The 16,917-nt window shown below is 35.3% G+C and overlaps 1 protein-coding gene across 6 annotated transcripts; it reads left to right on the forward strand.

Annotated features, from left to right (window-relative positions):
• The first annotated feature begins 1,116 nt into the window (after positions 1-1,116).
• On the forward strand, positions 1,117-7,744 carry LOC148697246 (E3 ubiquitin-protein ligase PRT1-like). 6 transcript variants are annotated; one of them, XR_015961292.1, is made up of 9 exons: positions 1,117-1,389; positions 2,009-2,037; positions 2,115-2,294; positions 2,432-2,803; positions 2,886-3,053; positions 3,663-3,766; positions 4,494-4,860; positions 5,866-6,017; positions 7,460-7,744. XR_015961292.1 is itself a non-coding variant. In XM_088692079.1 (8 exons), exons 1-7 carry the CDS (start codon positions 1,289-1,291, stop codon positions 4,854-4,856), a joined length of 1,317 nt encoding a protein of 438 aa, XP_088548205.1. In that variant the 5' UTR covers positions 1,117-1,288; the 3' UTR covers positions 4,857-4,860; positions 7,460-7,744. The 6 variants fall into 6 exon arrangements, 3 of the variants coding, with proteins under 3 accessions (XP_088548205.1, XP_088548206.1, XP_088548207.1); XR_015961293.1 differs by having other exon boundaries at positions 7,473-7,744; XM_088692079.1 differs by lacking the exon at positions 5,866-6,017.
• Positions 7,745-16,917: the final 9,173 nt, after the last annotated feature.

Raw genomic sequence — 16,917 nt, forward strand, 5'->3', positions numbered from 1 at the left:
AATGAATTAAAGAAAACTAATGGTAAAAAATTAACAAAAATATGCGGGAGGTAAAAATAAGTGTGTCAATAGCAATTTTCTTTTAACTAAGTGAGTAGCGTCAACTTTTTTGATGCAAGTATAAGCTTGTCGAAGTTAGAAGTTTGGTATTGTCGAAGTTAGAAGTTTGATAGTATGGTGGCAAAGAGAAAGGGATTGATCAAGATGAGAACTTCTATGGATTCGATACACTTTTGCCTTTCCTTTGCTAATTTGCATATAGGGTTTCTGATATTCTAAAATACTTTGGCTCAAATGTTTATTATTTTTCGTACCTTGAATGAAACGGTCTTTTTAAACTACCTTATTATTTTAAATGCGATTTTGATTTCGATTTCTATTTCTATTTTTATTTTTTGAACAAACATTATTATCTAGACTAAAGGAGAAGGGTAGGATGTGGTTCAAATTCACATTTGGCAAGAATCAAACCTAAGACCGTAGTACTAAATGACGATTTATATTTCTATTAAAGATGAAGAATTGAAGGGAATGACAATAGACCTGTTGGAAGGAAAGAATGGATACTCTGATTTTTGGATTTTTATTTTTTTTAAATGGGTGTAAAGATAAATTTTAATATTGAATTAGGTTCTAAGTGTAGTTTAGGTAATAAATTTGAGCATGTCAATCAATATCTTAGTGAATAGAGTGTTGGGTTTCCACCCATGTGTCCCAGGTTCGAAACTCCCCCTTTCTTAAATTATTGTAATAGTTTTGAATTCTTCCCCCTCCCCTTAATAATAATAAAATTAAAAAAAAAGGTAATAAATTTGAGTTTAGAGATATATTGATAGTTTAATAAAAATAATATGGGTGTAGAAAGTAAGTTTTTTTTTTTTTTTTTTTTTTAACAAATGATAGAATGAAATTCTATGAGTTCAAATAAAATTCATCTTTGTTAAGATTAGCCCTTCACTATTTCTTTAAAATTATATTTTTAGTGTGCTATATTTACGGGAAAAAAAAAAAAAAAGATCTAAATTGAAGACAGCTATTTGAGATGGCCTCAGACGGAATGTATAAATTTTAAAACCTCAGTGCAACATAAGATAGAAAATCAAAACTTTATGACCCAGTCTTGTAAATCACAACAACTTGAAGGTCTTAAATGCAATATGATGTGACGAGGTACCCCGCTTAGCCGCCATTGACATTTCTGTCAATACATTGTTCTGCTCTCTCTTGCTCTCTCTGTTTCTCTCTCTCTCTCTCTCTCTCTCTCTCGGACTCTGAGATTTTATTCGAAATGGAAGACGATAAAAGCCTAATCAAACAACAGCAACAAGAACCACAGGGGGAGCTCCAAGACGAGGAATTTCGAAAGGAGTTTGAATGTTGCGTTTGCCTGTCAGTGCCTTTTTCTTTTTTTAATCTATTTTTCTTGAATTAATGCAATTTCATAATTTATTTGTTTATTTCACTGATATAGGTGTTTAATTTACATTTAGATCGCTTGAAATTTCATTTATTTATTTTCTTTAAATTTTATAATTAGTTGCTGGTAATTTTTGTTTGATGATTTAGCACTTTATGAATATTCGGTGTATGAAGAATTATGGCCAGCTTCAAGCGTGTATTTTGGTGTATTCCCGTGATTGTAACCGTTGGTAGTATATCGTGCGATCAGAAATCATTTAAAATTTAAAATTAAATATAAATAGTACTTAACGAAAACGATATACTTCACGATCATGGGATTCCCGGCATCCCCAGGAAAAGGATCCGGCGAGGATCCTTTTCGATTTCATACAACTCTTCAAAAAGAGTTAAAAAACTTGCTGAACAATGAGAAGAAACTAATAAATTTATCTCGAAAGGGCCCTTCGAAATTGAAAGAGTAATAGCTATGGCTCAATATGATTGTGCTGCTGTTGTTTTGCATGATTCTGTTTACAGTTGAATTTAACTTTTTATTCTTCAGTTTTTTCGTGATACATCCCTAAAGGAGATTTCCTTTACTTTGCAGGGATCTTCTTTACAAGCCAGTTGTATTAGGTGATAAATTGCGCCGTTAAACAACATTTTGAAGTATATGTTTGCTTCCCTCTTTTATGACTTGATGATGTTTGCAGGTTGTGGCCGCATTTCGTGTTTCTGGTGTGTCTTTAACACCATGAGTGCTTTTCATGAGTCTTATTGTCCCGTTTGTCGGCACCCATTTAATCATTTTCCAAGTATCTGTCAGTTGATGCATTTCTTGCTCCAGAAGTTGTATCCTGAAGCATATGAGAGAAGGAGAAAACAAGTGGAAGGTTTGCTTTGCTGAATCTCTTAGCACTTTGTATGATTTACTATGCTTACTACTTGGCTATTTCAACTTATAGACTCACTTTGACATAATGTTTCCTTGTTAAATAATTTACTGTCTCTTCTTCCTTGGTTGTTCCAGAAGAAGAAAAGGAAGTTGGTTATTTCTCACCTCAATTTGATAATCCACTATCTGGGTCACATCGTATTGAGGAGTCAAATATTCGGGGCAAAGTTCGCTCAAAGAACTTGGAAAGTTGTTCTTCTGGGGTAGTACAATCTTCCTCACTTGTAAATACTTCTGGAACTATGTTAGATTATGAAGTTAATATTACAAGCCCTGCAACATCTCCAAAGAACGTTGAAGCTACTGGAAATGCAGCCATCAAAGAGGACTGTACGCGTGATATTGATATTGGAAATGGAACTCACCGGAAGGTTTCTGTTTCTGATCTGCTGTGTGCTGCATGCGAGAACCTGCTCTTTCAACCTGTTGTTCTCAATTGTGGTCATGGTAACCATATCATTTAACTGTATGTTGAAGTCAGAATTATGCTGATGTCAATATACACTAATTTAGACTTTCTTTTGTGCAGTATTTTGTGAGTCTTGTATCAACATTCCAGCTGATGGAATTTCTAGGTGTCAGATTTGTCAAAGCATGCATCCAAAGGGATTCCCTAGTGTTTGCAAAATTTTAGAGCATTTCTTGGAGGAGCAATATCCTGAAGTTTATTTGCAACGACAAGTAACTTCACCAAAACGTATGATAGTCTTAAGAACTTTTATGATGTTGGTCCTTTAATCTGTTCTATATTTTCCAATATCAGTATCATTATCTAGAATTGGAGCATTGTCTCAGAAATTGGTATCGTAACAAAACCGGACTGTTCTGAGCTATATAATTGGAAGCTTAAGTAAATTATCAAATATCTTCTTTAACATTGGGAGTTCAGATCGAAGATCATTCTTATTTTTCATTTTCTTCTAAAACCAAATTTCTGATGCTAAAATATCACTTAAGTTTTTAGATTCTTCTTTATATCAGAATTCTTACTTTATTTTTATCTCTAAATGATACGAAATAGAGAGAAACATCAATTTGGAAGCTCGTTTAGATTCAGGGTTTGGATTCAATATTTTATGTTGCACTTCAACTGTGTTACAGATGCACTGCTAATAATTTCAAGTACGGTAGACACTAGACGTTCCACATTTGATGAATGCCCTAAAGGAATGCTTACCAATTAGTAGATTTAGTACTACTGATGTTTCCAGTACTCCTTCCTTTTCTTCTTAATTCCTTTTCCTGCATATCTTATTTTCGTCTTGTTTCTGGTGCTTATATGAGATTGACTTGATTTCACATCCAGTTCATGATCATCAACGTGCTGGTCAGTCATCACTTTCTGATGATTACGTATCTTGCTGGGCTGTGCAGAAAGTTCATTACGGAGTTGGTTGTGATTGCTGTGGGGTAACGTCCTTTGTCCTAATCTAATTCGTATCAACTTTAAATTTAAGAATAACGGCCAGGGGCTTGGTTCATTGGTTTTTAACTTGCTCTAAAAAGTCAATGGATCAAACCTAGATTTGTAGGCCCCAAGAGATTTTTCTAGCAATTACCCAATACTGTAGGAGATGGGTGTGGGGGATATCACGTGTTCGGGGGATATCATGTGCTGTGGTTCATTTTTATGAAACACGCCACTTGTCCCTGCACTGCAAAATCCCATAAAGTTTCTCTCTACCAATTTTTCATCAATATCGAATTATGTATTTGATATTTCTGGAATAAGAGTGGTTACCCTATGGATATAAGTTATAACAGGGACATTTTTGAGAAGCTGGCTAACCAGCGGAAATTTTGGAATGATTTTTTGATAATCAAATTAATAATTTACTATGGATCCAACTTTATTATTTTGATTTCATTTATTAGATTCACTCGACTAGTTTCACCTGTGTCCCAGACTTCTACTTACCACATCTGCACTCCTTCTGTAAGCATACGGGGTGAATTCTTTTAGACATTCAAATGAGTATCAGAGTATGGGACGCAGGTGGAACCATGTGTTGATAAAGTGTTCGGAAAAGAATAATTTGATAATAAAATAACGGGAAGTGCCCCTGCAAATCATTGTAAGAAGTGCTTTGTTATTCCTTGTCTTTTGACTAGTACAGCACTATGCTCTTCTTTGCAGATATATCCAATTATTGGGGAGAGGTACAGATGCAAAGACTGCGTGGAGAAAATAGGTTATGACCTATGTGGAGCATGCTACAATGCACCTTTGAATATCACCGGCCGATTTAATCAGCAACATAAACCAGAACATAAGCTTGAGCTTATACCGCCAGCTGTGCTTTATCGGATTGATGACGATGGTGCAGTGTTTCAGGAAGACCTAGGAAACGTCACTGCTGCTCCCATTCCAGAAGATCCAGAAAATGGCCCTAGCGATGTGCAAAATGTTTCTCCTGCTTTTGTATTCTCAGCTGATAGCTCAGTAGATCCACATGATGATTTGGATGGCAGTGCTTTATCAGACTCAATGCAAGAATGAGAAGGTACCAACCAGCCTACAATCTACGCACATTCAAATTCCTGTCAAATACATTTACCCGAAAACAGCAAATCACATGTCAAGGTTTTTATGGTTTGATTTGTTGAATGAGAATTCCCTGCTTTGAAATTGTTTCCGCATGTTAATAATATATATTTACCGCTAAATTCAGCACAGAAACGCTCTGATTAAAATTTGATAGAAATAATTCTCCTTGCTTTAAGTAACAATGCATTGATCCATTCCCATCTTCTTGAAGGCTATGCTTTGCCACTGGTAATTGGTTTTCATTGTTTTTTATTTTGGCCGCCGTGGTTGTTCATGTGCTTTCTTGTGGTAAGTCACCCTGATTTTGAAATATTAGTAACTCATCCCTCCCTTGCTGCTAGGTAGTGGGTAGTAGGGTCTTTGGTTTAGCTGTTTGTGTTGGAAACTAGTTTCAGATAGAGGGAAAATGTATCGGGGACAAGAAAGATTGAGAAATGGTGTGTGGAGCGTCGATATGTGTGAAACAAAAATTGTGAAAGTGAAAATAGCTTCAAATCGTTTTTTGTTTTCATTTTGTGTACTGTTTCATATACATTTACTCTACATCCCTCCCACCATTCTTCCTGCACCCTCCCATCTCTCCTAAATTTTCTCCTCTGCCTGACTCAAAAAGTGAAAAGTAGAAAGTATAACAAAAATGGTTACCAAATGCACCCTTTCCTTAGGTTTCTAAGTTAGTCCATGATCTTAGGTCGCGTTTGGTACGCGGGACGGGACGGAACAGAGTGGGACGAAGCGTTCCGTCCCACGTTTGGTACGCCTAAAATGAGTGGAACGCGCTGTTCCACGGAACAAGTTTTGGATGATTTTTTGTTCCACCTCCCCCCCTGGAACGGGTTGTTCCACGTCTGTGGGACAGAAATTTCCAATATTTTTAGACAAAAATGCCCCTGGTCTTTTTCAAAATTTACAACATCAAAATCAGATAACAAACCCTAAAAACTATTTCTCTTCTTCTCAGCCGTTTCTCTTCACCTCTGCATCCCTCTCCCCTTCGCAACCTTCCTGCTCATCTTCTTCTGTGCAGCCTCGCAACCTTCCTCCTCGTCCCCTTTGCAACCTTCCTCCTCGTCCTCTTCCGTGTAGCAGCTCTGCGAACTTGGTGGTCCTCAGGTATCTCTCTCTCTCTCTCTCTCTCTCTCTCTCTCTCTTTCTCTCCCCTCTGTATTTTTGGGTAACTTGAATGTTTGAATTGGTGATCACAAAATCAAGATTTGTTTGTCAGTTACAGTATTAATAAGTGCCTGATTTCATTTGTAAACTATTTCTGTTTACAATAAATATGGATTGGTAATTATTGGATTTAAATGGATTCGTAGTTTTTGATGAGAGGAGTTGTTGAGGTTGTGTGAAGGTTTGTTTTTCTGGGTTTTATGCTGCGGGGGGTTACAAACACGGAGAGGAGGAGAGGAAACATTAGTTTAGATTGTGATTTAAATTTTTTTTTTTATATGTTCTTGGTGATATAAACTGTGTGAGTGCAGTTGTTTTAAAATGATTTGCGTGTGCTTTTTTATAGTTTTGCTTTTTTCCAGTTTGGATTAAAATGGATTTTGAATTTTTGAGAAGAAATTAAAAGGGTCGTAGGAATTTTGGAAGCCTTTGTGTTTTTGGTGAACACGCAGACAATCTTGAAAATTTGTGTTAAAAGACTAATGTTTGTATATAAAAATTGCAGCCATGTGGTAAAGAACAATGGTTCATTAAGCTAAATGTCAATGGACTAATCCATGTGTTTAATAATCATTAATGCGATTTGGTATATGTCTGGTAGAAACGCTATCAAATTGTAGATACACAATTTGTTGGTGCAGCAGGGGGCTGGAAAATTTTTTCAGTATGTTTTTTATGGTTTGGCTTTTTTCTGTTGGGCCTTTCCCCGGCTAAAACAGTACATTTTGGTTGCTCAGTTAATGAATTTGAGATCTGCTGGCACCTGTGACGCTCTTCTTATATTTTGGATAAGTTTTATGTCCTGCTTTTTTCTAGTTTTAAAATGCATTGATAATTGTTGGATTCAAATATATTTATGATTTTTGCGAAGAAATGAGAGGATTCGTTGGAATTTTGGAAAGCTTTGTCTTCATGTTTTACGAACAGGGAGAGGAAGAAAGAAAACATTAGTTTAGATTGCAATTTTAAAACTTTTTATGTTGTTAGTGCTGGAACCAATGTGTTTTGTTGCGAAATTGATAATGTGTTAAGTTATTAGAATTGTGGAAAACTGTCTTTCTCACTTTTATCTGGCAAAGTGAATACAGCTCTTACATGTATGATTTCAAGTTTTTCCTTTAGAAATTTAAGCTCTATTGGATACATGAGGTATAAGAGTCTGTTTGGGATATTTTCAAGTTTTACTGATTCCTGAAAAAAAAGCATGCTTAAGGGTAATCATGTTTCAGTTTTTATTGAATTCAGTTAACCATCTTCAGTTTTTTGCTTTGATCTGAAAGCTTTGTTTTGTTCAGATATCAAAGTTGGGCATGAGTTCATATGTTTTTCAATGTTTTTATTCCGATTTAATAATGTGATTTAATGGTGCGATGCTGATTTAGGCTATAAATTCAGAGGCTTTTCAATAGGCAAGTTTGCAGCAAGGAATTCAGAGGCAGTTGTATATCATTGCAGCAAGGAACTCACAGAAGCCAGATTTCATTAAAGTGTTTATGGAGAGCCTTTGAGGTTTTAGTATTTGTGGTTTTAGTATGGGGAACTTTATCAACTTCTAAGTGTTTTCATTATTACTTTAGCAAGACATTATTTGTTTTTTAAGTCAGGACGAATGTTTGATTTCGGATATTTCATGTTTAAGTTATGCATATTTCATTTTCTTTGTTTAAGTTCTAAATGTTTAAACCCTAAAATGTTTACGATATGCATGATCATTAAACTTATATATTTTTCAACATTTGTCATGTGCTCTTATGTGGTTTGCCTTGTTCCTGCAATGGGGAATATTTAGAGGGGTGTCCTTCTAAACAAGGCCAATTCTAATGTTTGTAAAACCTAAACTCCCTGAACAACAACCCACAATTGAAAGGACCAAAATTAGGGACTAAAAATTGAATTGGGGTGTGGGTTTTGCAATTTGCACAATAAAATTTGATGGGTTTGTGGTGAAAATTCGAATGGAGGTGTAGAAAACGGGAAAAATTACAAATTTTAAAGGGGTTTGCATGTGAAACACAACAAATACCTATTAAAATTTGGACCAAGAAAAACAAATAATGGATAATAGTGTTCAAATTTGAACAACTTATTAAAAAAAAAAAAAGAGTTTTGTCCCGTTCCGCCCATAAAATTGTACCAAACAACAGACGGAACATGGGTATTTTAGTCATTTTAATCTTTTGGTTCCGTTCCGTCCATGTGCTACCAAACGCAGGACGGAACAACCGTCTTGTTCCGTCCTGCGCGTATCAAACATAACACATAACATCTGTTCCGTCCCGTCCCGTCCCGTCTGCGTACCAAACGCTACCTTAAGGTACAACTTATGAGTTATGACACAAGATATGCTGAAGTAAGATGTAGAGCTCGAGGATGTTTCATTTTGTGTGGATTAAAAACAATAAATTATAAAGTGGTGATATCTTATCTTTTGTTTCTCGAGTGAGTTATGCAATCTTTTCTTGAACCCTTGATGAACTTGGCATAAATTGAAATGCTAAGGCAACTTTTAAAGTAGGATTCTTCATGGATTTTTTGTTATCTCATGTTTTTTGCCCAATGTTTATAACGTTAGAACGAGAATTGTACTAAAAACAGTGATAGAAAGTTGGTGAAAAGTCTTACTTTTGAGAGCATTTCTCAAATTTTCCTCTTAAATCTTTTTTCTTGTTTTTATTTTTCCTTGCTAGGAGGATCTTGGGATTCTCCAATAACATCTGTTCATCGTACATCGTGCGATTAGAAATCATTGTAAATTTTTTTATTTAAAATTGAATTAAAACAATACATGATAAAAACTGATCGTACAATGTACGATGAATAGATGTGATTGAGATCCTAACAAAGAGAATCCGGCAAGAATCATTTCATAAAGAGGATCCGGCGAGGATCCTCTCCCTTTTCCTTGCTCTGCTTTAATCATTGGGTTTGGGACTGATTCTGTTTAATGTCGTGACGTAAATGATATCATCTCATTTGTTTTCTTTTGTATAATAATATGTAATTGGGTCTGCAAAAAGAGGTTTATGTTGTAAAATCGACGGTGTGTGCAATGGAATAAATAAAACAAGACACAAAATTTACGAGGTTCCTCTACAGTCAGTATGATTGGAGTACGTCATCGGGGCAGCGATCGTGCTTTCATTATAAATTAGAATAATAGAAGTACAAAAGTAACTTTCTTTATTATCTCATCTCCTCTTCCTCTTTTTTCTCTCTGCCTCTTCCGTGATGCTTCTATTCTCATTCGTATCTCTCCTCCTTCTTCACCTCTCATTCATTTTATATGCAAAGAGAATACTATTCACTTTACAAATTTTCTACAAATGAATAGTAAAAATATTGGGCATAAATAGTAACAAAACATTCATGTGGCCCATTCACATATCATTCATAACACTCCCCATTGGATGGCCACAAGTCTTCAATTGACTCGTTAAAATCTTGATCTGTTTTGGATGCTCCCCTTGATGAGTATCTCCCTCTGATTTCAAATCATTTAGGCTGATCGTTGATCATTCTGCTTCAGTCCCTTAGCAAGAAGAGTTGTCGAAAGAGGTGATTTACTTGTTGTTAACTTTCCACAGGCTTGTTCTTGAACTGGGTTGGAGAGCCTTCTGCTAGACTTCCTCCAAATGTCTGAATTTACTACTTTTATCTGGAGCTGAATTTGATTCAAGGGTGGTGAACACTTGGATCTTGAATTGGACTTGTGATTTCTTCAAGGGTCGTCTAAGCTTAATCTTGAATGAAATTGGACCATAAGGAGCTTCATGTGGCAAGTAATCTTTGGCTTTATCGGGATGAATCAGCACGTCTTTGTTGCACTTGTCTCCACATGCTTCAATGTATCATTTTTACTTGCCTTATCTGTTCTCCTTGCATAAGTGGTATTTTCCCTGGTTTTCCCTCGTGCATGTGTGACATCTTCTCTTGTAGTATTTGTTCACTGATGCTGGAGTGGAATGCAAACCTTGCATTTGAATGGTTCTTCACTTCTTGGTGATTCATCTATGCGTGGTAGCTTCAGTGTAAGAGCCAACAACGAACCAATTATTATGTAGTGTTGATGACTTAAGACCAGCTCCATCAACAGTTGAAGATGAGTACTCGAGAGCAATTCTAGGTAAGCAATTAGGAAAGGTTCCAAGCAGTCGGTTCCTTACCGAAAGTTTGAGTAGAGGTTCCGACATATTGCTTTCTTTATCCTTATCTTTGCAGGTAAGAACAAAGACAAAGGAAAGGACAGGAAGCTTGCATGATATGAGATACTTTTGCTCTTGTCCCTGATGATATGAGATAATCTTGCTCCGGTGTGACTGGTTTTGAAGAGGTATTCTCGTAGAGGAAGAAAACTGGGTATTTCGATATGCTTTGTTGAAGATGCATTCTCGGAGATGAGGAAGAGTTAGGTATTCTTGCAAGTCTGCCTTGTTATGGAGAACGAATGTCGACATATATAGAAATTTTTCAATAGCAAGTAGTGATGTTGTGTCTTTACTCTTGTCAGAAACTGTGGTGTAATTAGAACAGTAAGATTTACGCATTTTCAACTTTGTCAGAGATCTTTGACAAAGTTGCCCATGATATCCAAAAGACTGAGATTGCGTTTGAAAAGTACCAACAAACTTTATTCAGGAAAATCTAGCTTTTGAAATTCGAATAGCAATGCCTCTTCGATCTTTGAACAAGTGGCTTTGTTGCCTCTTCTTTTATAGGGACATCAATTGTGTTCAAGAGTATGCTCAGAAAGTTGTTGCCTGTAGAAATTTTCCCTTTCTTGCACTTCTGAGATTTTATTTGACCTCTTTTTTCATTTATCATTTCTGAAAATGGCTTGCCCATCTAACATTTGCTTAAATTTGAGTCTTATGAGTGATACAGACGAGCAGCGTCATGATAATATATGGCGCACGTCCTTCTTATCTTCTAATGGTCATCTTACGGTTGGGGACTTTGTGATAAAAAATAACATTACCGCTACAGTGGTAGCTAGGAATCTTCTCAATCCAAAGGATAACAGAATCCGTTCAAAACGGTCTGATGAGTCGGATGTTCAAGACTCCTTGGCTCTCAGTGTTCAATGTGCGGGCTCTGTATCCAGTATGGGCCAACACCTATTTGCTCAAACTCGCCAAGTTAAATCATTCATGGCTAAGGTGGCAAGTCTTAAGCAATAGATCAGATGGCTCAAGTACGAGAATAGAGTGTTACACGTGCTTGCAAATAATTACTCGACGAGCAGGAAAAGAAAGCTCGACCAGCTACAGGAACCCGAAAGTTGGATTCAAAGTGACCACCAAAGGTTCATTGCTAGATTCTGAAGGCAACTGATGCCTTCTCCTTTTGGTGTTTGACCAAGTACTGGGGTGCCGCATGATCAATCTCCGGTGTCTTTCCCTTCTGGGGTACTGTCGAGTACTTAGGTTTCACATGAGCAACCTTTGTGAATGCTTCATCCTGTTTGTTTGTTTTAACTTATGTATATGCACATATCTATAATTTCTCCAAAATATTAATAGATAAGTTTTATTTCATTCAATGTATTGTGCCAAATACAATAAAGTATATATTTCACGAATATGTGGTACTTCTGGACCAAATATCAATTTATCTTTACCCTCACAAAGATAAATAATCGTTCTTAGTGTCTACATCATTTGAGTATTCAACTCATAATTTTCAATCCATATGATTCTTTAATATCATAAACAGTATGGATAAGATTCGTGTTGGCATATTGTTCAATCTGTAGTTCGAGACAATATTTCTCTCAACACTTTATAATCTTTCTAGACTATTCAGGAGTCCTAATTTAATATCATCAACTCTTGCAAAAGATTTTAGTATGTTGCAACAATATCATAATGAAAGTACTCACTAAGGCAATTTATACCATCCATTGATATTGAGTACATATTTTATGCTTTACCGTTCCGAGGCTTACTTTAAGCAATTTGAATCCTTCAGGGATTTTCTACACTTCATGACATATTTTTCTTTGGAATTTATACAGAGCAATTTGCTCCCATGTATACTTGAGGGATTTACTTATGGAGATATAATGTGGGACGACTCACAACCCTTCGTATATAATTCTCCATTTTTGGCCAATAATTTTGTTGACGGAAAAAGAAACGGGACTCAATATCAACACAGTTTATTGATGAATTTAGTAGTTACTTGTAGAAACCAAAATTACTATTGGTTATCATCAATCCGTGATCCTATATTCTCATGTGCATGCGTATGCATAAAAGCTTTTCATTTCTTTTTGGATATCTATTGCCTCTTCAAGGGCATTGCACTATCTCTTCTAGGATAGTCATAATTTAGAGAATTCGGATCATAACCTCCTCTTGAGCATTATAGAGTTTGGATTTTAATCTCCACTTCCAGGAGTTGGGTCATTGGAACCTATACGTCTATCATGCTTCATGCATGAGACATCAACATTCCCATGTCCACGGATTATCCTTTTTGGGACATATATCCATGCAACGACTGTCATACTTCTAGCATGTAACAGTTATGCTTCCGGAATGCAATAGTTCAGTACTGCCATATTCTTCTTCTTTCAAATGACTAAACTTTTGAGTTTGAAGGTCTGCCACGCTTCAGGCGTGCAACAAATAAATCATTTACTGCCTCATTATATTGTCCAACAGAGACATTAATTCTTGTAGGCACATTTGCAGCAAGTATATGTGATTTCATCACCTTCGTTGCATCATTAAATGCATATGGCATTTGATTTGCATATCGTTGCATCATTCAACTATTCTCACTTCGTTTTTATATTGATTGCTTCATGAATCAAAATAAGACAAATTCTCTTCGTTCTTCTGGAACGGTCTTTTCTCATCATTCTTCTGGAATGATATTTTCTCATCGTTCTTCTGGAACGAAGTTATTTTCTCCCCCAAACGGCAGGAAAATTGTCTTATCAAAATGATAGTCCGCAAACCACGTGATAAATATATCCCCAATCAAGTGTTTTAAATATTGAATGATGGATGGTGTTCAACATCAATGCCCAATTAGAGATAATGCCTCATTTCAGTACGTTGTGGCAGTGCAATGGACACATAGATAACACAACAAAAAACTCGTAAATGTGTAATGTTTGGCTGGTTCTCAAACACGAGTTGTACTGAGAAGTATTAATGGTTGGTAACAAATTTCAACCGAACTAATATTGCATCATGTAAAATGACATGTCCCCATGTAGAAACTTGACAATTTCATTTTCATAAGCAGAGCACGGGTAATCAATTTCATTTTCTTAATAAATACTTCTGCTAAACCATTTTGAGTATGAATATAAGGAACTTCTAGTCCTTATTTAATAGTATGTAGACTGAGACTCTTATGGCTTTTATTACAATTAAGTTGTGGTACTATGGCACTTCAAACTTACTGTACTCATCAATGAACTTCAAGTCCTGATCTTTTTGTATGATGGAACTTCAGGTCCAATCATTTTTATATGATGAGGATCAAGAAATTGCAGGTTCTTATCTGATCAAGGAACTTCGGGTCCTTTATATACTCATCGTAACAAAAGAAGTACAAGAAATAAATTAAAACAATAGGCGGTAATTCCAGCCATAGTGAATAAATTGTATATAAGTAAATAAAGCTTGTGACAAGGGCTTTAATTCAGCATCATTCACATAAATCAAAACTTAAAGTAGTAGGCGGTAAAACCGTCTATGGTAAATAAATTGCTTTAAAGTAAATAGAACTTGTGACCATTCACATAAATAAATACATATATATTTTCTTCTTTCTTTTCAAATGGTGTAACACCATCTAAAATGAAAAAAGTAGAATGATGCATTTGCACCATTTGAATGAAAAATAATAATGGGGCCAAAGTTTTTGAAATGTTGCAACATGTGAATGAATAAGAAAAATAATAATAATATTTTTCTTATTCATTCACATGTTGCAACATTCCAAAAACTTTGGCCCTATTATTATTTTTCATTCAAATGGTGCAGATGCATCATTCTGCTTTTTTCATTTTTTAAATTTTTAAATTTTTTATTTCTTGCGTTTTCAAATGGTGCCGTGCATTATTGCCTTTTTTAGATGGTGTCATGCATATTCCATAAACTTCCCCTTTTTTCTTTCTTTGTCTGTCTCTACCAATCTCGAAACCCAGGACCAGCTAGGTTGTTGTAGAGGTCACACAAAACTAATTCAATCCAAAAAGGCTACCAGAGACTGGCGTTGTTCTTGCATGGTCCAGAGAACATGATATCGCAAAGCAAGAACCTCCCTACAGAGACATAGATGACAGTGGGGTTGACGGAGGCACAAGAGAGGGAGACCTGTGTGGAGTCATTCTTGCCATCACCATTTCAAACAACCGAGTATTCATGGGAGTTCTCGAGATCCGTAAAAAACAATGCGATCTGGGTTTCCAAGTCTGATGAGATTCTTCTAGATCTCTGGAAGCTAGTTATCATGTACGAGTTTTCTTATCTCGTGACGACTACAGGTCGTTGTAAATTTCAATTCTTACCGGAATTCGGTGGGGTGCTTCTGGTGCGGTGGGAGAGACGAAAAATGGACATACCTTTGCTTGTTTTGCTGTACCCTTGTTTGTCTGCAAGATCTCTCCATTTCTCTTGTCCATAAGAGAGATACGATATTGCAGGTCTAGCAGGGATAAGGATCAACACATCAATAGTTAAAGTGATAAAAAGAAAAAGTGAGAAAAGAAAGGTTGATGAATTTTTGGGACAAGATGATCTTCCCTGTTTGCCGTGTCTAGCTTGCCCTCTCTACCATGTGATTTTTCTGGTGCTCATTCTCAGAGCTAAACTGCTCCTAGTTCCTCAAGTTCGACTTGTGTTTATCCGAATTTATGGCGTTATGCTTTCCATTGATATGAGAGCATCTCGTGTTGATAATGTGTTATAAAATCAACGGTGTGTGCAGTGGAATAAATATAACAAGACACATAATTTACGAGGTTCCTCTACAGTCAGTGTGGTTGGAGTACGTCCTCGGGGCAGTGGTGGTGCTTTCATTATAAATTAGAATAATAGAAGTACAAAAGTAACTCTCTCTATTATCTCCTCTCCTCTTCCTCTCTTTTCTCTCTTCCTCTTCCGTGCTGCTTCTATCCTCATTCGTATCTCTCATCCTTCTTCACCTCTCATTCATTTTATAAGCAAAGAGAATACTATTCACTTTACAAATTTTCCACAAATGAATAGTGAAAATACTGTGCATAAATAGTAACAAAACATTCATGTGGGCCATCCACATATCATTCACAACAGTTTATATACATGTGAGTTGGGATTAGTGGAAGATTCCAATGAGCATGTGACTGTTCACGTGTGGGTTGTACAATCAGTAACCCATGATTATGCAAGAAAATTCATGGGATTTGTGAGTAGCATTATTGTTTGTTGAGGAATTGACGTTTTTCGGTTTTTGGTATCAGGTAATATTATGTATGTTATGACCCGTTTTCTTGTTTGATAAATATAAATAATTAAATTTTCGAGTAATGATATTTATATTATGTTTTTATACCACATTTTTATGCCATCTTAGGTGGCATATGATGTGGACAGCCACATCATTTGAAAAATTTGCAAAACCCAAGGAAGGAGAAAGACTCCTCATATATCATAATCATCATTTTATTAACTAATTTTTCTTAATTATTAGTTTATTAAATAATAAACTAAATTTAAAAATCCGATTAATTCAAATAATGTAGTTGTTCACATCAAATGTCATATAATATGGTATGAAAATGCGGTACAAAAACAAAGTATGAATAACATTACTCTAAATTTTCTCTAATTTAATAGGTTAATTGTAAAAATAACCTTTAAATGACGATTAAGAAAGCAAACAACTTTCATTATTAGGTGGATGCAAGTATTTTTTTTCAAAAATAACCAAAAAAAAGAGGAAATTATGGGGAGAAGCAAAACCTGCATAGACTTATCGCTAATGTTAGCAGAACTAAACGTGCAGATTATATTTTATAAACTAAATAATTCAAAATTTAATAATTTAATTATTAATTTAATATTAATCAATATACTTATTTTTAAATAATGACACATTATTTAGTTTATAAATTTAATTTACATAGCACTAGGCAAGGCTTATTTATTAGGGATCAGGATCCTCTCGTGAGCGAAGAGTGAGGATTCTTTTGACCAAGCCCATCGGACCATTGAAATTTTATCCAACGGCTACAATTATTATAATTTTTAAAAGAACCTCTTATTTGTAGCCGTTAGATAAAATTTTAACTGACTAATAGATTTGATCAGGAGGATTCTCATTCTTTATTCAGGAAAGGATTCTGATCCATTTATTAGGAGCCTGCGGCAGCCGAGGCTTTCCCAACGCTATCATGTGAGGTACGGCTATCATTCATCATTGGCTGCTTTTCCATTCGCACGTTTGGGTTTGTACGGCCCGTTGCTGAAAACGAGGTGATAAAATAAAACTAAGAAATTAAAATAAAACTATGGCAATTTATTGAGAGATGATTTTAAATTTTTTTAGCTTCTCGTACCTCTTTTTTTTTGTTAGTTACGGTATTAGCGAAGCCAACTTTTCATGTAAATGTAATCAACACAGGCTCTAGTACATAAACTCTGGTTGGCTAGAGCAATTTGCTAGTCTTTTTGCACTGAATTTTTAGTTTTAATTTTTACATAATTTTAATGAATTAGTGTAAATTATCTTATTGTTTAAGTTTTTTTTTTGTGCACATCTTAATCATTTGTTAGATTACATGTTTTTAAAACTCCAACGTATAATATACATATATACGTAATTTTCATGTTTAATA

This window comes from Pyrus communis, chromosome 4 (genome assembly GCF_041283825.1).
Source record: "Pyrus communis isolate YQ-2024b chromosome 4, ASM4128382v1, whole genome shotgun sequence".
NCBI classification, from domain to species: domain Eukaryota; kingdom Viridiplantae; phylum Streptophyta; class Magnoliopsida; order Rosales; family Rosaceae; genus Pyrus; species Pyrus communis.

Bases quoted from the DNA above. Each gene is read 5' to 3' on its own strand.
- LOC148697246 (XM_088692079.1), top strand. From the start codon at position 1,289: ATGGAAGACGATAAAAGCCTAATCAAACAACAGCAACAAGAACCACAG. The intron at 2,038-2,114 runs GTGATAAATTGC...TGATGTTTGCAG, and splicing joins TTACAAGCCAGTTGTATTAG to GTTGTGGCCGCATTTCGTGT. The intron at 2,295-2,431 runs GTTTGCTTTGCT...TGGTTGTTCCAG, and splicing joins AAGGAGAAAACAAGTGGAAG to AAGAAGAAAAGGAAGTTGGT.